This window comes from Macaca nemestrina, chromosome 2 (genome assembly GCF_043159975.1).
Source record: "Macaca nemestrina isolate mMacNem1 chromosome 2, mMacNem.hap1, whole genome shotgun sequence".
Classification (NCBI taxonomy): Eukaryota; Metazoa; Chordata; class Mammalia; order Primates; family Cercopithecidae; genus Macaca; species Macaca nemestrina.
Genome location: NC_092126.1, coordinates 150,150,469 through 150,173,971, shown reverse-complemented (window position 1 = coordinate 150,173,971; position 23,503 = coordinate 150,150,469). Strand labels below are relative to the sequence as shown.

The 23,503-nt window shown below is 42.2% G+C and overlaps 1 protein-coding gene across 6 annotated transcripts in view; it reads right to left on the bottom strand.

The window, feature by feature from the left end:
- The window catches only part of LOC105477709 (autophagy related 7), a 267,730-nt gene that overhangs the window by 231,069 nt on the left and 13,158 nt on the right, over window positions 1-23,503 (bottom strand). For 4 of the 6 annotated variants that reach the window (XM_024791463.2, XM_071092219.1, XM_071092220.1 and 1 more), the window contains exons 2-6: window positions 14,961-15,133; window positions 14,400-14,454; window positions 7,122-7,239; window positions 5,122-5,199; window positions 735-851 (exon numbers count right to left, since the gene is read on the bottom strand). In XM_024791463.2, the coding sequence (XP_024647231.1) occupies window positions 735-851; window positions 5,122-5,199; window positions 7,122-7,239; window positions 14,400-14,454; window positions 14,961-15,120 (528 nt within the window). In that variant the 5' untranslated portion in view covers window positions 15,121-15,133. The remainder of the gene's footprint in view (window positions 1-734; window positions 852-5,121; window positions 5,200-7,121; window positions 7,240-14,399; window positions 14,455-14,960; window positions 15,134-23,503) is intronic. The other 2 variants (XM_011734368.2, XM_071092218.1) reach the window with 1 other exon arrangement.

The window sequence follows — 23,503 nt, the reverse complement described above, 5'->3', positions numbered from 1 at the left end:
TGTACCGCTCCAGGTAGAAAAGCTTTGCAACTTGGTACCAGGGTCGGAGAATGCCTTCTGTTTTGTTTCAAACACTTGTTCCCAGAGTATACTGCCTTATGTTTCCCCACATTGAAAATGAAGACCACATTTTGGTAAATTCTTTCGGTGTTTCAAAATATTCCTATAATTCCCCCTTACTGGCTTAGCATTTCACCAAATACCACTGAAAACCTGGAAAATTACTGTTCACTACATCTTCAAAATGACTTTATAGACCAGGCAGGGTGGCTCATGCCTGTAATTCCAGCACTTTGGGAGGTTGAGGAAGGTAGATTGCTTGAGCCCAGGAGTTGAAGACCAGCCTGGCCAACATGGCAAAACCCCGTATCTGTTAAAAGACAAACATTAGCCAGGTGTGGTGGGATGCCTATAGTCCCAGGTGCTGAGGAGGCTGAGATGAGAGAATCACCTGAGCCTGAAAAGTTGAAGCTACAGTGAGCTATGATCGTGCCACTGCACTCCAGCCTGTGTAACGGGGGTGAGACCCAGTCTCAAAATATATATAAATATATATACAAAAAAATGACTTTACAAACATTTTCTAAATAAGTCTGCTCCTAGTACCACCTTTGGAGGATTTCAGTCACCACCTCTTCATCCAGAGAAGTACCTGTTTGTCTTTGGAAAGCACTAGATAACTACTCTTGCACATTCAACCCAATTTTTTGTGCATTTTGGTTATTTGTTGATACCTGTTTTAGTGAAAACCTTTGATCCAAACCCACTGGCCCCTGAATGAGAGGTAAACTCTCTGGAAGGCAGAGGGCAGGATAGCAAAACCAATAGTAGAAGTGGTACTTCTTTAGATCCTAGAATAAAAAATATAAATAGGTTATTAGAATAGCACCATTAGCTTAAGATGAAACGCATCTATTAATGTAGCTTCACAAGGCCAATTAAGATAGCAAAGCTGACGCAAACCAAGTATGTCCAGCTTGTCAAATATCCTCATCCCCAGCAGAACTCATGATCAAATAAAGGACTTTTTAATTCCCAAAATAGTCTCATATACCACCACTAATAAAATGATGACAAACACAATATACTTTTTTGGCCACTTGCTAACAGAAAATGTGCAATATGTAATTGTTATTATCATCATCATCCTTTAACCTACAAAATCTCCCTGGGAGGTAATTATTATTATCCCATTTTATAAACAGAAAACTGAATCTTACAAAGGGGTAAAAAACCTGAACAACAATAAAAAAGATGGCAAAGGGCAGAGAAGAGATCAGAACTCTGCTTCCAAAACTTAAGCTTTTTTCCATTGACCATACATACTCAATGTACTATCTACAGAAGCACAACTTCCAAATAGTTACCATTCTCTTCACAATCAAAAAAAGTGCATGTTATTAAGGAAGCTGTGCTATTCACATACCTATGCATGCCTGAAATAATACAATATTGCTTTTGGAAATGCCTTAGTGGATTTAAGTCAACAACTATCAAGCCCTTGGTATGTATAAGGCAAAACATAAGACACTGACAATAAGATGACAATAAACCCCAGTCCCAGACATCAGGCAGCTCACTTTGTGGACGGAGCAGAGATAAAGTGAGTGCATGATTACAGCCACGGAGAGGCTCTAAGTAGTAAGCAGCATGGGTGAATAGAAGAGGTTACATCTTCACGGGTGTATCTGACCCATCCCCCACCAGGGCAGGTGACCCAGGGGAAAGGATTTGTGAGGCTGTCTTTGACTCTGTTCCCACTCATGCTAATGGCTCTTGCTTCAGAATTCCTACAGCTTTTGGGGCCTTAATTAAATTCATGGTAGTATTCCAGACATATGTGGGTATTTGGCAGCTTGCCTACAAGCCTGTGACCACTGAATATGAATGTAGTTTATGTGACTAATTAATATTTCTTCTTGAATCTTGCTAACAATTAAAATTGGATGGTTGTTAAATGACTTTTTATTGAGATATAATTCACATGCCATAAAATCCACCATGTTAAAGTATATAATTTAGTAGTTTCTTTTTAGTATAGTGATATGGTTGTATCATCCAGAATATTTTCATCACTTCAAAAAGAAATCTCATACATATTAGCAGAGACTCCCCATTCCCCCTCCTCTCATCCCCTGGCAACCACGAATCTATTTTCTGTCTCTATGGATTTGCCTAGTGTGGACTTTTCATATAAATGAAATCATACTAGATGACTTTTAAAATGTAAATGTATATGTAAACATGTGTACAGATGAGAAAGTCTAATAATGGTAGTTATTAGACTTTATAACTACCATTATAATTCTCTAATTCTGCGGTCTCTAATTCTGCTATTCACTGATCAACTAAGAACAAATTCCCTCTTCACAATGGCAAAATGAAGTACAAAACTGAAATTAATGAACTGTCTAGTCCTATGAGTCCTAAAAACAGCAGAAGTAAAGCAAAAACACCTCCAGAGATTATTTTCTCTTCTTTGTACTTAAATGATTTGTCATAACTGATCTTTAGTAAAAGGTTAAACAATTCAAGATGAAGAACCTCACAAATTCTTTTTTTTTTTTTTTTTTGGAGATGGAGTCTTGCTCTGTCACACAGGCTGGAGTGCAGTTGCACGATCTCGGCTCACTGTAACCTCCACCTCCCGGGTTCAAGCAATTCTCTTGCCTCAGCCTCTCGAGTAGCTGGCCGCCACACCCAGCTAATTTTTTTTTTATTTTAGTAGATACGGGGTTTCACTATGTTGCCCAGGCTGGTCTAGAACTCCTGAGCTCAGGCAATCTGCCCACCTCAGCCTCCCAAAGTGCTAGGATTACAGGCATGAGCCACCGCACCCGGCCGGACCTCACAAATTCTAAGAAACTTTATCAGGTCATCTTCAAAAGCCAAAAGGCTTGCATTTCTTAGGATTCTTTTCAGGATACAAAGGACCTCCATTAAATTAAACATAAAGTCCTTAGTGTCTGAAGATTTTAAAAAATAGATACTTACAATTTTGTTTTAAGCCAGGCTAATAATGCTCAGTAAACAAGGCAACAAGACCAACACACATACTGACTCTAGCAAACCTTAAAACTTTAAGTAAGAGCTAATGTTATTTTTCTCATTAAATGCAAACTGTCAGCATGTTCTACTAATGAGAATTCTTGGTAAAGAAAGTGTACTGACGTTCAAGTAACTAGAAATCTTTAACTAGCAATACTTACAATTTACCCCAGTAAAGAACCTACAGGCCAGGCGTGGTGGCTCATGCCTGTAATCCCAGCACTTTGGGAGGCCGAGGCAGGCGGATCACAAGGTCAGGAGATCAAGACCATCCTGGCTAACACGGTGAAACCCTGTCTCTACTAAAAATATAAAAAATTAGCCGGGTGTGGTGGTGTGGGCCTGTAGTCCCAGCTACTCGAGAGGCTGAGGCAGGAGAATGGGGTGGAACCCGGGAGGCGGAGCTTGCAGTAAGCTGAGATCGCACCACTGCACTCCAGCCTGGGAGACAGAGTGAGATTCCGTCTCAAAAAAAAAAAAAAAAAAAAAAAATCTACAGAATTACCCAAACGTATAGACAAATTATAAATGCCAAATTGAGCCAAGTAATCAGACAAAAAATTTAAACATTTTTCTCTCTCCTCCACTATTACATAGAAAGCATTGTAACTGTTAGAAAATGTGTTCCTTGTAGATAGCCACCCACTGGCCTTGTTTGATTGCTATCATACCCTCTTTTGCCTTGGGCAATAAATCAGAGGCCTCCCCTACATCTAGGAATCCAGGAGGAATGGTGGGAGGTCGGGGAAGAACTTGGCAAAAAAAAAAAAGTGGGAAAGAGGATTAATACCCAAAGCTGACGACACTGTGGTAAAACAGCATACTGAATCCACAGCAACATTACAGTGTTTATACGCCCGCTCCAAAGAACTTATTCTAAAGAAGTAAAATGAGCAGGAAAAAAGACCAATATGGCTAATATTATATATTTTTCAATATGCCACAGTATTTTTTTTGTTTGAGACAGGGTCTCACTCTGTTTTCCAGGCTGGAGTGCAGTGGTGCAATCATGGCTTGCTGCAGCCTCAATCTCTCAGGCTCAGATGATCCTCTCACCTCAGCTCCCCAGTAGCTGGAACCACAGGCAGGTGCCACCACACCTGGCTAATTTTTGTATTTTTTTGTAGTGACAAGGTGTTGCCCAGGCTGGTCTCAAACTCTTGGCCTCAAGTGATCCACCTGCCTCAGCCTCCCAAAGTGCTGGTATTACAAGCATGAGCCATTGTGCCCAGAGTAGCATTTGTAATAATAGTGAATATTAGAAACCATCTGAATATATAACAGGAATCTATGGAACATACATTTGACAGAATGTTATATAGTCAATATAATAATAAAGGATATAAATTAGTTTTATATACACAGATATATATATACATATCTGTGTGCTGTGTGTGTGCACTTGCATGTGTGTATAGCTGGTATCTGTGTGTTTGCATAGCTGGTATCTCTATAACCAACTCTTACCTTTTCCCTACTTTTCCCTCACCAAGTCCAGGTCCTTCCATCTACATTCTACCCCTTCTTCACTGGGCAGCACATGTTACCCTAATACGATTTCCTTTTCAAGGCTACCCTCAATGTTCATTTTAATTAGATTTCGCTTACAGAAAACATTTTTCTGACTTTAAAAAAACAAAAAACGAAAAAATCAACAAGCAATTTTGTGGTCAAGCTATGCAGTGTGATCTCCTCTAATCCAGAAGCCCCTTCCCTTTATTTCAATGGACCTCTGTAGGACAGTATTTAACAAAGGCGTTAGCAACAATGAAACAACATTCCCTGAACCTGACTGTATGATGCCCTGTTTTATATAAACTATGCAATTACTGCCAGTATGATCCATAGGGATGCATTACTGCCAGTATGATCCATAGGGGTGAATTAAGTTAGCATCGGTAATAGGTGCCAGCACTATCTGGCCACTAATCAAATGAGCGTTTCGTTAACAGCTATTATTCAAATAACAGAAGGTAGTAGCTTCAGAGAGAAGAGCACACTGTTCTGCGGGTACACTGGGCTGAGCCAGGGGATCTCACCAGCCTCAGTGCAACCGAGAGCCCATTTACTTACTGCAAATGTCAAGAGGAGGAACTTGTTGAGGAGTACAGGATTTTCAAGAGCAGTGCCTGATTTTATGGATTCCCATATCTGCCAAAAGAAGAAAAGCGTCAAGGCAGGTTACCAGGCATCTCTGAGCTTCTCACCCCCAGGCGAAGTGTGGAGCTAAAAAGCACCAGGTTCTTCTTTCCTACAGGCCCAGCACCACTTACCCCATACAATGAAGTGGGTTGTTACCTCACTCTGCCCACTTCACACTGCCTCTCTCCCAGCCACACTCCCTTCAACATCTAAGCCAAGTGAGGGAGCCCAGGCGCCTCCTCTCAGCAGATCTCAGCACAGAGGAGGCAACCAGGCCATTTTCATGTCTTCACAATCTCCTTCAGCAAATATTTATTGCCTACTATATACCAGGCACATCAGGGTTACAGAAATAAAAGACACGATCAGTCCCTACCCTCAAGACACTCGCAGTCTAGAGAGAGAGACCGGCATAAACGTATAACTTCACCGCCATGTAGGATTTGCTGTCACAGAAGTGGGTAGAATTTATGGGAGGAATTCTCTGCAGACTCAGCTGGGGAACTGGGAGGGTGAAGAGCCTGGGAGGGGCTCTCAAAGGAAGTACTGTAAAATACACATAGGGGTTTCTTGAAGCCTTGTTTGAGATTATCTTACCCTGAGAGATGAAGAAAGAAGAGCAAACTTCAAATTTATGTATACTCAGCAAGTACTGAAACTAGGAGCAAACGCTGGTGCTGGTCAGCAGCTGTGGATCACAAGATGTTTTTGTAGCTAAGATTCGTAGCTAAACTTGGTGTTACTAAGCAAGACCAAACAGTTGCACTAATAAGAATCATTCCCTAAGTATGGGTGGAAGAGGGAAATAAGTAAGCAGAAGTAAGTTCCTGCTACTGACATACTGGCCTTGGAGGAGCTGGACCACTGAAGAGAGGCTCCCAATTTCTGGTAAGCCAAGGGAGCATGGGGCAGGAGCTGCCAGGAGAATTCTGGGCCCCAGTTGAGGGGTGGGATATTCCTGTGGGGGTGGGGAACCTGCTTTTTTCCAAGATGATAAAGGCCTGACCCAACTCTTTGGAGACTCCCTTTTAAATGTGCAGCCAAAGCAGGAGGCCCAGGAGCAGTCAAGCCACAGGTCAAGAAAAACGACCATCCTCTCCTGAGTCACAGCTGCATCCATCCCAAGGGATGTGAGGGAAGCCTGCCTCAGGACCTGACCACTGCACCCACACCAACAAGATCCATGTCGTAATCAAGACTGGTATAAAGACTCCTTGATTAAAGCAGTTAGACAGGACTGGGATAAACTGCCCCCGCCTCCCATTTTAATTCCTCTCACTAACTCCAATGTAAAGAAGCAAAGGAAAGACATTCCAGGCAGAGAAGATATTGTGTTCCCAAGGAGAGAGGACAGAACAGAAAGTAGGTGGAGGGAATTACATGTGATTTGCTATGACAGACTCAGAGAATGCAAGGGCAAGAGTGAGAGCTTAGAAAGGACAAGAGAAAAACAGGGCCAGGCCACAGAGGCCTTGAAAATCAGATGCAGTAGATTAGATAAGTGAAGACACTGGAGAGACTACGTGATAATCTCCTCTACCCATGGTGCACAGGATTGACAAGCCTCTCCAAGGCACAATAAACAGAGTGCCCAGAGGCATTCAGCCACAGGAACACAACTCTCCGAGGTCTGGCTGCTTCCAAATGCTGGCTGGAGATGAGCAGCAAACTGATGACTTAACCTCTGCCCTGCCATGTTATTTCCAGCCTATCCCAGGTGAGAGCCTGGATGTCCTCTCCCTGACCTTCCTGCCAATACAGAAGGAGACAGCTGGAGTATTGTCTCTTGGGAAATACGCCCAAGCCCACAAGTGTCTTTAAGTTCCTATCATATGCCAGTTTCTGCAGCAGATCCATGTGCCTGATCACAAACACTGCACCTGCCAGGACCACAGGAAATATGACACATACATCACGTTTTCCCAGCTAACCTCATTTGCTGCTTGTTCCAAAAGGAGCTTCTTATCTGCAGTCTTGAAAGACTCGAGTGTGTTGGTGTTATACAGTGTTCCAACAGCTGGGCAGCAACGGGCTGGGGTGGGAGCACTCCTAGATACAAGAGAAACACGGTTAGCCAGGCACAGCTGGGACTCAGAGAGCCAGAGAGAGACAAGTCAACCACCACTGTAGTGGGAGAAAAAGGGTATTGCTCTGTAGGGCAAACAGAAGATTAACTGTATGTTTTCTTGGAAAAGATGAATATCATCACTCAAGAACTAAAAAACAGGCAACTGTATAGGGAAAACCCATATATTCCCTGTACTCTAACCTATCAGGATGCTGTTCTTCCACTGTCCCCCAAAGAGAAGTTCATTTCCTTTTTTTTCTTCTTTCCATCTTTAACCTGAGGGAAATATTGTTTGTTGAGCCAGGAACTGTGCACAGTTTGAATTCTTATAACAGCTCTTTTCCCCATTTAAAGGTTTAAGCAACTTGCCTAAGGTCACATAATAGGCAGAGCTTGAGTCTAAAACCAGAACTAGCTGAGCCCAAGGTACTGTGCTGTGCCTACGCCACCTCTCAGACCCTCCCAGGCTTCAAGGTCCTGCTCTAATCTCTCGTCTTCTGGAAAGCTATCTCCACTTTCTCTGCTAAGAGTTGGCACATAAAACTCAGCGTAATATTTTTGAGCATTTTCAAGAACTACAGTCATACCCACCCAGCTGGAGGACAGTAAGCTCCCTGAGGATAGAAAGTACATGTTCTCCTAACTGTCCCACAACCTAGCCTGCCCCAAACAGGGCTCTGCACAAAACTGCTGCTGGGCAAGCCCCTGATGGTTGTCTGAGTCTCACAGACAAAATGTCTCACACCTGGGCTACCTATCAATCTGTCATGCCACCAGGTTCACACACTCTACATTGCCCCCAAAGGCCTTACAGTCCTCAGAGTAAGCAAAGTCAGGAGAAGAGAAGAGGAGTTGATTCTGAATATGAATTCAGATGTGGACAAATCTGGTCTCTTCTCTGAAATGATTAACTTGCATTTCAGAGTTTACAAATGTTAAATGAAAATATTCATTTCATTAGTAGCCTACTATTGTTGTCACAGTTAATGCAGACAGAATGCCTTTTTACTGACTGCACTGATGATAGCTGCATAGTTTAAAAGAACCTGTGTCTTTTCATCTAGAGTCCATGTAAAATTGGGTTTATGGGGCTGAAGTAGAAATCTAAACCTAGAACAGGTATGAAGGGGTACAATTAATGACATGGCTCTGTCAAATGCCATCTATCAGGCTCAATGACTCTGTCAAATGCCATCTATCAGGCTCAAACACCAAGTCCTCAGGGAAAGCTAGCTTTCAATGGCCACAGCCTTCTCTTGGAAGCTATGAGTCAGCAAATCACAAGTTGTTTGTCACCATGCTCCTCCAATAAAAGAATATTTTTCATCCAGGTGAGATGAGGACATCCAAGCTGGTCTTGAAGAGAGAGAAATCACAAAGGGAAAAGATTAAGCCCAGAGGAAAGGCAAAGAAAGCAGAGCAGTTGGTAAACTAGGCGTTCTACATTCAGACTTGGCTTTATGAAATTACTGCTGAAACAGGATGTGGAAACAGAAGGAAGCATGCTATGATCTAATTTGGACACAAGTACAGAGGAGGAAGGTGCCCTTCTTCCCAAACTTCCCAGGTGTGTAAGAGCCATACCAAAGCCTCACTCTGTGGAAGGAGAAAACTACATACCAAGAGCTCAAGCAACTGCAAGATGGCTAGGCTCCTAGTAGCATCAGCACTTATGCAAGTTAATTAGCCAGGACAATCGGGAGCTTCTGAGAGGCATCTTTCATGACTAAAGTTCTACCATGAGAGGTGGCAGGAAAATGAATTTAAAAAGTGATAATGAGAGAGAAGGAGCCTGAAACTTGGAGATAAGAGAATTTAGTTCAAATCTTGGTTCTGACCCTTACTAGTTTAGTTTCTTATGGTTCCATTTACATGAAATATGCAGAATAGGCAAATCCTCAGAGACAGAAAGTAAAGTTATGGTTGGCTAGGGCTGGTGACTATGCAGGAGCGGGGATGGGGAGTAACTGCTAAGGGTGTCTTTTCTGGGAGATGCAAATGTTCTGGAATTAGTCGTGATGGTTGCACAACTCTATGAATCTACTAAAAACCACTGAATTGTAGAGTTTAAAGGGGTGAATTTTATGGTATATGAATTATATCTCAACATAGGTGCTAAAAAGAATCCGAATTAGAAATTTTCTCCACATACTAAGGCCAACAGTGAACTTGCAATAATGCATATACTAACCTAGTAAAAATGGATCTCACAAAGGCTGGAAGACTGGACCTGCTTTGGGGACATCACAGCTAGACACTTGGCCTTCACTTCATTCAGTCTCGCAGTGGTGACTCGGGAAAGTGCTGGGGCTGTGTTGCACCAGTTATTTACACTTGGCCAACAGGCAGGCAGGTGGTCAGAACGGAATAAATCCTCTGGAAGAGCACCTGTGCTCTTCATACCTGGAGGAATCTACTTCACACACAGCTTCACATGCCCATAGGGAATGTTTGGAACCCAGAAAGCCACAGTCAGTTTGGGGTCATGCTTCTTTGTCGTCTCCTGACTTCCCTAGCGATCACAGAGTTTCTGTTTGTAACATCCTCTAACACAGTCCACTAGTGTCTTTCTATGAACCACACCACATATCCTTTTGACAGCCATGCGCTTAGACCGATTGTAATTCAATTAGACAGTTATTGAGCAAATAGTGCACCCCAGATCTGTGTTGGGTGCTGGTGATACAGCAGAGAATAAGAAAGATACAGTCTGTGCCCCACACATATGAGTGTGCGTAAGACTCCTACTTCCTTCACTACCTTTTCAGTTCTTTGAGGGCAAGAATTATGCCTTCTATTTCTCTAATTAGGTCCAACTTGAGGTTTAGAAAAGAAAAATATTTTTTTTTCTTTTTTTATTTATCTTTTTTTTTTTTTGAGACGGAGTCTCACTCTGTCGCCCAGGCTGGAGTGCAGTGGCGCAATCTCAGCTCACTGAAAGCTCCGCATCCTGGGTTCACGCCTTTCTTCTGCTTCAGTCTCCCAAGTAGCTGGGACTGCCGGCGCCCGCCACCATGCCCGGCTAATTTTTTTTTGTATTTTTAGTAGTGACGGGGTTTCACCGTGTTAACCAGGATGGTCTCAATCTCCTGACCTGGTGATCCGCCCACCTCGGCCTCCCAAAGTGCTGGGATTACAGGCGTGAGCCACCGCACCCGGTGGAACATTCTTTATCAGCTTCACATTGGTATAGAGATTGTCAATCAAAATCTATTTTCCTCCTTGTCAATAGAAATAGAAAGCACACATAACGTTTTAGCTGGGTTCCATGCTTCCCAGTCTTCTTTGCTAGACAGGTAAGGCCACGAGTTCTCCTCAGTAGAATCTGAGTGCAGTGATGCATCTCCCTTCCCGCCAGGGCCTTTAAAAGACCAGGTATGTCTCTTCCACCTTTTTGCACCTTGGCTGTCTTTCCTCATTAATCTGTTGTTACCTGAAAGTGACAATTGTCTTAATCAGCACACAAATGCAAAGTCCTCAGGGATAATGGAGCCACGACATGGAAGAAGACTGGATCAGCCCTGGGCTATTCTATGAGCAAGAAATGAACTTCCTTTGTGTTTGGACCCTTACATTTTTGTGTCTGATTAAGCAGGATACCCTAACTCAAGACAGCATCCTCCAGTTTAAGACAGTTGGTGCCTGATAAAATACTACTCGACTGACAATTCATCTAATACAATTCAGAGAACAGGATCCTTGTGCTGCTGCCTGCAGAGATCCATAAGACTCCCAGGGGCACAGAGTAGAAGGGATTTATCCAGTGCTATGCAAAGCTGAGATACTCTTGACATCTACAAGTGAGTACTGGGATTGTCAGCTATTCAACTGTATGTCATTCCTGTCTGTATGCCCAGCACCTAGCACATTTTATTATCAAGACACAGAGGAAGCAATCAATAAGTTTTCCTGAAATAATGATTACCTCTCCATGCTTATTACAGCACTGAGCACACTACAATGCAAATATTTGCCTTTTACTTCTGTCTCTCATATAGTAGAGGAGCTCTGGAGAACATATTTCGTAGGTCTTTGTATTCCTAACACCTACACATCTGCACATTGTAGATATTCCTTCTTTGATAAAAAAATTCATAAAGACTCTCTACCAACCCATGCAGATACACAGCAATCAAAACAAAGATGGGGTAATAATAAAGGAAATAATTTGGAATAAAGAAATCAGGCCTTCTGAGAAGTCCTAAGCATTTTCACTAAACTTCCCAGCCATCCTAATAGGGACTCAGAAAGTGACAGACTTTTAAAACTGGAGAGAACATTAGAAAGCAAGAATCCATTTTAAAGATGAGGAAACAAAAGCTGAGAAAACTAAAAGGGCTTATTGAAGTAGCACAGTTAATTAGCCATAGACTCCAAATCTTCAAACTTCAAATCCAGGGCTATTTTCACACAATGGGGACTCTATCTTATTTCCACTCACCTCCCACTGTCTACCACAGTGCCTTGCACACTGAGGGTATTCAATGGTTAAAGAAAAAATATGATGAGTGAAAATGAGCTATTTGTGTGAAAGTTATAGCTTGCAGGATCACAGATTTTCTTATCTCCTTTAACCAAAATTTTTAGATTAATGAAGTTTAAGATGCTTACATTTTGTAATAAGTTCAAACTTAACTTCTGTGAACTGTGTTTTTCTAATTAATTGTTCTAAAGAATAAAATCATTAAAACCTTATAAAACAAACAAAACTGCAGTCCAGTAGAAGGATAAGGATAGGAGTGAGGTTAGTCTGAGATAAATATGAGGCTCTCCAGATTACACAAAACAGACTACTGATGCTCCCCCGTACCATCTTCAGACAACTTAATGCTTGTACATTTCCAATATTTTCCTCGTTATATCTTAATGGCTCCAAAATAAGTTAGTTTGCTGAAACAAGAGAGAGATTATTAGGATTTTATTTCTTTTGACAGGTAACCACAAGGAATTTACAATGGAGCAAGAAAGCTCCAAAGGGAACGAGAAACACCAACACATACATTTTTAAAGATACAAATACTAACCTCATTGTGGATGTACGTCATACTTTCAAATTTTGCAACTGAATTGAGATAAAGGGGGAAAAAAGTATTGATTTTCTGAGACTAAAAAAAATTCTAGGGACACTTTATTTTAAATATCCTAATATTTGACTATTGCCACTTTCAAAAGCCAGAAAGACCTTATAAAGCCTTCTTCACCTTCCTAAAATTCCCCATCTTGATATTGCTGAGGTACAATAAAGCAGAAAAACCACTGTAGCCTTTTTCAATTCTCAATAATCTTAAAGGCCCTCATCATGGTTTCAGCTCCACCCTCTTTCTCAAACTGAATTCTTAAGGATCGCAATGACTTAATCAATAAACACAACAGCCCTCGCATTGACCCCTGTGCTTCTGACACTGTTAGTTTCTCTCTCCCTCCAGAAAGCATTTCCTTCTTTGGTTTCTGTAACACTTTTCTGGTTTTCCTCTGACAACCCCTGTGTCCTTCGCTAGATCTGTATCATCTTTCGCCTCCCTAATCAGAGCCATTCACTGTTTGCACCTTTTGTTCTTATACTATACAGATCCTCCTTGACTTACCATGTCCTGATAAACTCACCATAAATTGAAAAAAAATCATAAATAAAAACTCTATTTAATACGCCTAACCTGCCAGACATAGCTTAGTCTAGCCTCTCTTAAACGTGCCCAGAACACTTACATTAGCCTACAGCTGGGCAAAATCATCTTAACACAAAGACTGTTTCATAATAAAGTGTTGAATATCTCAGGTAATTTATTGAATACTGTACTGAAAGTGAAAAAACAGAATGGCTGTATGGGTCCACAAAGTATAATTTCCACTGAATGTGTATCGCTTTCTCACCATCATAAAGTCAAAAAGTCATTAAACCACCATAAGTTGGAGACTATCTTTATTCTCTTTCTCCTCTACCTGGATGTCTCCCAAATCTAGTCTAATCCTCTCTCCCCAACTCCAGTTCCTCCTGGACATTTCTAGTAGATACTGTCATCTCAAACTCAACATATTCTAAACCAAACTTGTCTCCTCCTAAATTTGTATCCCCCTCCTGGTTTCTCTATTTCTGTAGAAGATAGCAAAATCCCCGTAGCTACTCATACTGGGTTTCAGAAATACATTTGTAAATACATTTTTTTCTCTTGCCCCTGCTTTCTAAATTTGGCTAGGTGTGACCCTGGGCAAGCCATTTTTACCATTCGTCCCATGGTTTCCTCATCTGAAAAAGAGAAAAATCACACCTGGCAAGTCTGAAAGAACAGATGTTTATGAAACTGCCTAATTAAGTGCTCAATAAATGTGTCTCTTGGCTGGGTGTGGTGGCTCGATCCTGTAATCCCAGCACTTTCAGAGGCCAAGGCAGGCAGATCACTTGAAGTCAGGAGTTCGAGATCAGCCTGGCAAATATGGTGAAACACTGTCTCTACCAAAAAAAAAAAAAAAATTAGCCAGGCGTGATGGCACGTGCTTGTAATCCCAGCTGCTTGGGAGGGTTGAGGCACGAGAATAGCTTGAACTCAGAAGGCAGAGGTTGCAGTGGGCTGAGATTGTGCCACTGCATTCCAGCCTGGGTGACAGAGTGAGACCCTGTCTCAAAAAAAAAAAAAAAAAAAAAAGTGTCTCTTCTCTCCAGCAACTCCCCATAGCTCCCAAGCAGATAAAAAAAATTCTTCAAGGATATATCTATCATATTCCTTTACATAGCACTATAATGCCTTGCACAGTGGCTTGTATACAGAAGTAGCCTAATAAACATTCATTGATCAATGCCCATAGACAAGCAACTAAAGGAGTGAATCGAGAGAGGTATCAAGAAAAGATCACAAAATATTAACTACAATCAAAATCAAGAGGGATATTATCTATGTCTCAATCAATCTAGAAGGCATCTGGCACCTAATTGGCTCTGATATACGTGGTGAAAAATGAACCAGACAGACCTAAGCATCTAGCATTCACCTCTATGGGAGGTATAAAAGAATCACAAGGGGGCTGACTCTGCTCACCGGGAGCTTCACTAGTCCTCCTGTGGTCCACATATGAGGGAGGTAAGCATGCTCATTCCTTGCCAAAAGTAGTGTTCTTTACTTCAGATTTTGAACAAATAAATACTCACATGTCAAAAGCACTGAACTCCAATGTTAAGCGAGCTGGCAGCCCAGCAGAGTCACCTGGACAGAAGCATTATCACATTTTCAATGACAAGTCAGAAATAGCAGCATTCATAACAAAAATGCTTATGAATAGTTTTCTTCTCTTTGTTGAGCCCAAGGCGCTCCATCCAATTTCTGATTATCTATGCTACATAGATAATATATGTATGGATAGATAATAGCAGAATGTGACAGAGCTCTTGTGAATATGAGACATTTGCCAAGAATATAAAAAAGATTCAATGGAAAAAAATATTTCCAATCTCTTCCCCCAGCAATGCTAAGTAATGGGTATTATTTGGATTAATAATTTGAGTTTCACTACTCTCTTTCTTTTTCCCCACAACAAGAGAAAATAAATGAAAATGAACTGAGATCAAAAAGTCAGGAAGTAAAATAGAAACTAGTGAAGAGCACTGATTACAAAAGACAAGGCTGTCTCTTTCTAAAGGAAAGCTGACACTATACTGGAGGACAGAGAGGATAACAGAAGACAATGGAAAATGAAATTTACAATCACCTACCATTGTAGTAATAACCCTTAATGTCCTTGGGAGCTTCATCCAACCGATACTCATTCAGCTTCTTCTGGGTCAACTCATGCCAGAACCCAACATCCAAGGCACTGCTAAAGGGGGCAAACTGCAGTTTAGAGAGTCCAGGATCCCCCGTAGCTGCTGCCATTATTTCTTGCCTACTAAAAAACAAAACAGAACACAGCAAAATAACATATCCATGCAAAACCTGATGAGAGAGAACACTTGTAATAAAGCTTAATTCAAACAAACAAAAAGTAATGAGATGCTTACAGGCTACCTTAAGACACAACTTCTTTTTGGATTGTGGTAAGAAACACATAACATATACTTTACCATCTTCATTATTTTGAAGTGTACAGTTGGGTGGTATTACGTATAATCACAATGTTGTAAAACAGATCTCCAGAACTTTTTCCTCTTGCAAAACTGGAACTCTATACTCTTTAAACAATAACTCCCCATTTCCTTTCTTCCAGGACCTTGTACCCACCATTCTACTTTCTGTCTATACGGGTCTGACTACTTCATGTAAATGGAATCATACAGTATTTGTGTTTTTATGACTGGCTTATTTCACCTAAGACACAACTTTGAAAACCATCCTAATTGGCCTGTGTTGTCAAGCCGATTCTCCTCACAACAGTGATTTTTCTTTTTTTTTTTTTTTTTTTTTTTTGAGACGGAGTCTCGCTCTGTCACCCAGGCTGGAGTGCAGTGGCCGGATCTCAGCTCACTGCAAGCTCCGCCTCCCGGGTTTACGCTTTTTTTTTTTTTTTTTTAATTGAGATGGAGTCTCGCTCTGTAACCCAGGCTGGAGTGCAGTGGCGCGATCTCGGCTCACTACAACCTCCGCCTCCCAGGTTCAAACAATTCTCCTGCCTCAGCCTCCTAAGCAGCTGGGACTACAGGCGCATGCCACCAGGCCCAGCTAATTTTTGTATTTTTGGTAGAGACGGGGTTTCACCGATGACACAGTGATTTTTCTAAGTAATCCTTTGTGGCCTTAATGTTTATGCTTCTTTCTTCCTTGAGTCAGTCTGACTGATGATGCACTACTGTTATTCCTTCTTCGACACAGACACTGTCTCAGAAGATTTTGCCATCTTGTGTGGTCCTGGAGAACTCTGCAAGTACAAAATCTTACATCCCGCTACTCAGAAATACAACAACCCAAACTGTCAGAATTCTGTGTATGAGAGCAGTGCTTTAACTCCTCTAGCTGAGGCAGATAATGAGGATACATTTCTCCCCACCTCCCACAGTACCTAAATTTCTTTGAAATCTCATATTTTATCTTTTCAATGCATGGAAATTTTGTATTTTGTGCCATGATACATATTTTATTATTTCATTTCCCCCCCCAAATCATCTAATAAATTTGACCTTCCTGGCAATCATGCATATGTATGCTGTAACTTTCTATAATCCCTCCACACTCTCAGGGGTAACATACCCCAGTTTGAGAAGGACAATACTAAAGAAATGTGGCAGCTCCAAAAAGCAAATTGATGAGGTCTGTTCACTTTCCCTTCTGTCCAATTACCCCACAACCAGATATACAAATATTTCTGCAGCAGAACATATGAACAGTCATATGGGATACTTTCTTTTTTTTTTTTTTTTTTTTTTGAGACAGGGTCATGCTCTGCTGCCCAGGCTGCAGTACAGTAGCACAATCTCAGCTCACTGTAACCTCAGCCTCCTAAGCTCAAGCAATCCTCCCACCTCAGCCTCCCGAGTGGCTGAGACTACAGGCATGGGCCACCATGACTGGCTGATTTTTCTGTATTTTCAGAAGAGACCAGGTCTTGTCATGTCGCCCAGGCTGGTCTTGAGCTCTTGGACTCATGATCCTTCTGCCCCAGTCTCCCAAAGTGCTGGGATTACAGGCATGAGCCACTGTGCCTGGCCAAATGGGATACATTTTTAAAAGACAGCTCATATCTACTCAGGGAGGTTTTGCTTGAGTTTTGTGCCAAGACTATTAGAAAGCTTTCAGTTTTCCAAACTTGTTGGATTTAGCATTAGAGATAAGGAGCTTTGGATTGATAGAAACTGTATAATGAAATACAAAGCTAGTGCTCCTACATAAAAGGTATTCAAATCAAGAAGAACAGGATGAATGTGGGGCGGAGCCTTGGGAAAGACACCGTGAATAAGATGGGCACCGAGTGATGTTGAAAAGGATGGGTAAGGTGGGGGGGAGAGGATGGGTGGAGGGCAGAAGGAACAAGAAGAGCAGAGGAATACTCATGGCAGAAATATGGACGCATGAAACCAGCTGTCCTCATGTGGACGGTCTGTGCTGTGCAAGAGCAGCACACACAGAGCTGAGCCGGTGACATGGGTGAACACCTATGGAGAAGCCTCAAATGCAAGGCTAACAAATTTCGGAGTGGGAAGCCAGTGGCAGTCCGGCATGATGAATATGATTCTGCAGTGGGTAAAGGGCTTTGAAGGAGGCAGGCAGGGAAATCAGCTAAGAGCCCAAAAATGTATGAAGACCTGGATTAGAGCAGAGGAGTAAGACTGAAAAGGAGGGGACCCTTGTTGGGGCTGATTTAAAAGAAAAGGTGACCTAAATTGGTATCTTGGTGGACTCAAGAAATGAAAAGAGAGAATAAAGTCCTTGGGGTGTCAAGCCATGAATGGCTAGGAGAATGGCAGCTTGAGTGAAAGACAAGACCCTTGAGAGGCAAAGCAAGTTTCAGAAGAGTAATAATGAAAGACATTTTCAGCTGTGGACAACAGCAGGGCAAAGATAAGCCAAGGAAACTGGACATGGATACTGAGAGAACAGCTCACACAGGTGACAATGATCAGCTCTTAGAAGTTACTCAGAGAAAGAAAAGCCCCACAAAGTCCTAGAGAATGTCCACAGTTAGGGAGTAAAAAGAAATAGAACCAGTAGGCCGGGTGTGGTGGCTCATGCCCATAATCCCAGCACTTTGGGAGGCCAAGGCAGGTGGATCACCTGAGGTCAGGAGTTCAAGACCAGCCTGAACAAAATGGTGAAACCCCATCTCTACTAAAAATACAAAATTAGCTGGGCGTGGTGGCACATGTCTGTAGTCCCAGCCACCCGGGAGGCTGAGGCAGGAGAACTGCTTGAACCCAGGAGGCGGAGGTTGCAGTGAGCCGAGATTGCGTCATTGCACTCCAGCCTGGGCAACAAGAGTGAAACTCCATCTCAAAAAAAAAAAAGATAACAGACAGTTGTATATAAACTGCAGACGGTGGTTCCTGGTGCCTTCAAGGTTGTACGTCTGAAGCCTAAAATAAAGTCTGCCTATCTAGAGGTGGCTGGTTCACGAGGTTGGTTGGTCAGTGCTGGTCACGAGGTTGGTAGTCAGTGACAGCTACCTGGAGAAGAGGAAGGAGAAGGCCAAGATCCACTACCAGAAGTAAAAACAGCCCATGAGGCTGCAGAAACAGGCGAAAGAGAATGTGAAGAAAACTGATGAATACAGAGGTCCTCAAGACCATGGGCTCCTGGTCTGAGCCCAATAAAGACTTCTTATTCCTCACGCTTGGCCTGGCCTGCCCCTCCTCCATCACCGCACTGGGATGTGGGGGACCCAGGTGGCAGCCCAGGTACCGAAGGCAGCCTGGGACTTAGAAAGATGCGAAAGAGGAAAGGGCCTTAGTCACTGCCTTTCTGTAGTTATCTGAAACAATTCTAGGAGTTGTGCAGACATAATTTGCCATGACTTACTTGTTCATGAGACAGTTTATAAGAACAACTAGTTACTTCTGTTTCAATATTAGCAAAAGTGAGCTGGAACACTAATTGGAGGGCAGCCCTACCCTGTGAATGAGGCATCTATTTCCCACCTGGTCATATACTATAGACTGCACCTGCTAGGATGTGAGAAAACACACGGGGAGGATATGAGTTTGCTGTTGTACAAACATTATTTATAGAAGCAGAGACTGGGAAAATGTGCAACCAAAGGGGTTCCAGGTATTGCCCTTGTTCCTTCCCTGTACTTTGTAAACAGAAACAAATAAACTACTTTTACAGAGAGAGACCAAAAAAAAAGGCCCAGTGCAGTGGTCCATGCTTGTAATCATAACTCTTTGGGAGGCTGACGCAGGAGGATCACTTGAGCCCAGGAGTTTGAGACCAGCCTGGGCAACATGGTGAGACTCCATTTCTACAAAAAAATTTTAAAATTTGCCGGGTATTGCAGGGCACACCTGTAGTCCCAACTACTCGGGAAGCTGAGGTAGGAAGATAGCTTGAGCCCACCAGGAGGTTGAGGCTGCAGTGAGCCATGATTGCACAAAAGTAATTTGCATAAGAGGCACATCATTTAAATATTTCTGACTTATTTGGCCTAGGGAAATTGTGAACAGAACCCAAGGGCCTATTTCACAAGAGGATATAGTTGATGTTCAGCTGCTGAAACTGTTCCATGACAGGCTGAAAACAGAAAAGTCTTAAGTTGCACAGCAGCATGATGAGGAATCTTCTGGAAATACCTAAATAGGACAATCTATGGTAAAGGTATCACTTAGGAACATATACATCTATGTCACATCACTATAGTCCTTAAGCTGGAAGGGAAGATTTAAGAAGTAATGGTCGGAGGGGAATTTGGGGGGAAGTGAGTCCTAGGTAGTTATTCATGTGTCACTAATCTAAATCCAAACATTACTTACTTCCTGAAAATGTAAGGCTTGCCTGTATAACCCTGGACAGTGCAAGTGAAACTTCGGCCTCTGCTTAGCTTAGAAAGACAAAGGATTGTTTCTATCACACTTCAACATTATATTCAGACACAGTCAAGGAAAGAAATTAACATAGGCATCAATGTAAGTGTGTTTCAATTTTATTTCAAACTATTTCAGGATGTGAAACCCAGGAGTTACACAAGATGGGATTGTGTCACTGCCAATTAAACAGGAAAGGTTTTGATAGGGATTCAACACTGTAATGAACAAGAACTCTAGCAGTGTAAGAAAGCCTGCAGTGGCCAAGAAGTTCAGTCAAGATTAAACTGAAATAGCAGGGTGTGTGGTTAACCAATACAACCCCCCTGGGGCTGTGTCTGCCACCCAAACTTGGTGCAAATTTCAGACTTTAATGAAAATAAAACTGAGTCACTCAGCATGAGTAGGAGCTCAGAAAATGTCACTGAATTAGTACTTATCAAAAGTTTCTGTCCAAATGGACCTAAATCTTTTGTTTTTTAAGATCAAATCCCCACAGGAAACGTTCAGTGGTGTTTGCCTCCGAAGAAGGCTGCTAGAGGGTCAGGAGAGAGGAGTGTAGGGAGACTTATTTTAACTGCAGGACCTTTTTTGCCTCTTAAAGTTTGTATTATGTATATAAAATAACAATATAGAAATAACTAAAATAATTAAAGAAAAAAGTCCTAACCCAATGGCAAGAAGAAGACAAAGAGAGAGAGAAAAAGACCAGCAGTTCGACTGCTTTGGTTCCAAGAAATCATAGCTGGAAGATTCCTGAAACAAGAACCATGTCTTACTCATCTTTCTTCAGGACTGAGCACAGTGCCTGGATCATATTAAGAGCTCAGTAAAGATTGAAATGAAATAATAGCTCTCTTTTCCCACAAAGGGCCAATGGATGGATGCTATATAGTAAGATAAATTTCAGCAGAGTTTAAAACTTACTAATAGCTTGAATTGTCCAAACAGGAAATAGATCAGAGAGACAATGAGCTCTCCATTAGTAGAAGTGTTCAAGCATATATTGGATGATTATTTGCCATGTAATACTGCACAAAGCATTACTGTATCAGGCAGTCAAACAAGACCCGGGTTTTGCAAGCTTTTCCTGAAGAGGGCCAGATAGTAAATATTTTAAGGCACTGCAGGCCTCAAACAGTCTGTTGTGTATTTTATTTTTTTACAACCCTTAAAAAAATGCAAAAAACATTCGTAGTTCCTGGACTACACAAAAAAAGGCCTCAGGCAGGATCTGACCCACAGGCTGTAGTTTGCTGACCTCTGGACTAAATGATCTTCCAAACCTATTATCCTTTGATTCTTTGAAGGTGCCAATAACGTATTTTGTTTTGAAGGAGACTGACATCTTTGGCATAATCTTTTTTAAGGGCAGTAAAGATCAGTGAGGGCTGCTGAGGGCGAAGGCCCGATTCTAAGGCCACATCTGCTGGTCTGCAATAGGCACCTTGTAACGCTGCAAATACTTCTTTATGAACTGGTAAATATAGTCTACTCAAAACATTCACACATCTCTCAGCATCATTAAGCCAAGACGAAGCTCATTTGATATTTATTGAGGCTCATAACGTTCCGGAAAGACTGCATCAGCAGCATTCTACATCCTAAGCAGGCATATGACTACACCTCTGATGGTTTCCTTATGCTTTCTCCCAGACCCCTGTTGTTGCCTTCTGACTTTTCTAGTCCTACCCCGCAGCCCTATCACTCCTCACCTGTGACTTGATGCTCCTTAACAGTGGCTCTCGGGCCCCCATGGCCTAGAACCGACCGCCCCTATGTCTGAAAAGTGTTCCCTGTTCTCCCTCGCCTTGCTTCTGTGACTGCCTGGCATTTTGAAAAGCCAGCTCAGAGGTGACCTGCTCGGGAAAGCCTTCTCAGAGGTGCCTTGCCTGTCTTCACTCCCCTCATACTCCTCCCCTGGCAGCTATACTTAATCACTCGTGGCTCTAAGCCACCTAGACAATTGGTATTGTTTTTCAACTCTTTGCTTACCTGTTTGCCTCCACCAAACTTGATTGTAAATTCTACAAATATAGATCCTGGGTCATATTCCTTTCAATGTCCCTAGTTCCTTGCAGAGTGGCTCTCAAACATTACTAGGATGAATTTTAGAAACCTTTTATCAGCCAGACACAGTGGCTCACACCTGCATTCCAGCACTTTGGGAGGCTGAGGCAGGAGGACTGCTTGGGGACAGGAGTTCATGACCAGCCTGGGCAACATAGCAGGACACCATCTCTAGAAAAAATTAATTTACAAATAAAAATAATAATAATAAAAGGTTGGGTGTGGTGGCTCACACCTACAATCCCAGCACTTTGAGGGTCTAAGGCGGGAGGACAGCTTGAGCTCAGGAGTTTGAGAACAGCCTGGGGAACATGGGCAACATTCCTTCTCTACGAAAAAAAATTAAAAAGTTAGCTGGTAATGGTGGTGGCATGTGCCTGTGTTCCCAGCTACTTGGGAGACTCAGGCAGAGGATCGCTTAAGCCCGGGAGATTAAGGCTCCAGTAAGCCAAGACAGCACCACTGCACTCCAGCCTAGGTGACAGAGCCAGACCCTGTCTCAGAAAAGAAAAAAAAACCACACAAAACAACAAGGAACTTTCTATAGATATCCTCCCCAAAAGAAACAAAAGAAAGAAATAATCCAAACTTCTATGACTATGAGAACAAACCCCAGAAGCTAATTACCACAGAATATGGAGTAAGGAATGAAGAACATATGACGATATGCCATATAACTTAGGTCTCTAAACCTACTATTGTTTTTTCAGGACAAAGACTTTGGCGGGCAGGAAACATGCATACACAAATCAGTGCAAATAAAACCTTACTCAACTGCATATGAAAGTAGTCAAGAATAAATGTTTCTTTCTGAAAGAGTTCCAGTAGCTACTAGTGACAATATCTGGTCATTAAGATAGCATTTTAATGAAGAGATTAACATCAGCAGCAACGTGACAAACAGACACTGTGTGCTATCTGATAGAATTCCATGGAAAGAACACAGCATCTGTAGTGTTTGGATGAAAATACACAACCTGGATCTCATGGGAGGAAACATCAGATAAACCCAAGCTGAAAAACATTCTACAAAATGACCAGGATTATAGTCTTCAAAAGTGACAAGGTCTTAAAAGTCAAAGGAAGACAAGGAGTTGTCCCAGATTGAAAGACACCACAAAGACGTGACAGCTGGGGGCCACGTGTGATCCTGGAATGATGCTCCACTATAAAAGCGCATTATTGGGACTAAAACTGAATGGGAATCTCTGGGAGATGGATAAATGGAAGGTCTCTGTCTTATTCTTATAGTATTTCTGTAAGTTTGAAACTGTTCCAAAATAAAATAGTAAGAACAATTTTATCACCCAGACACACACAGCTTTATACTTTGTTCAACAGGCAAAACCAACCAACCTGACAGAAGTTAGAATGGTGATTACAGGGTGAGGTGGGGCTACTGACAGAGAAGGCCATGAGGAAGGCTCCTGGGGAGATGGAAATATTCTATATCTTGAGCTGGGTGGTGGTTACAAGGCATATACCTATGTAAAAAGCCACAGGCTAAACATTTGCAATCAGTGCACTTTATGTGTGTTATCCATGAATAAAGAAGTAAAATAGGGCCAGGTGCAGGCTCACACCTGTAATCCCCGCATTTTGGGAGGCTGAAGCAGGAGGATTGCTTGAGCCCAGGAGTTCAAGACCAGCCTGGGCAACACAGTGGGCCCCCATCTCCACAAAAAATTAAAAAATTTGGCTGGGCGCGGTGGCTCAAGCCTGTAATCCCAGCACTTTGGGAG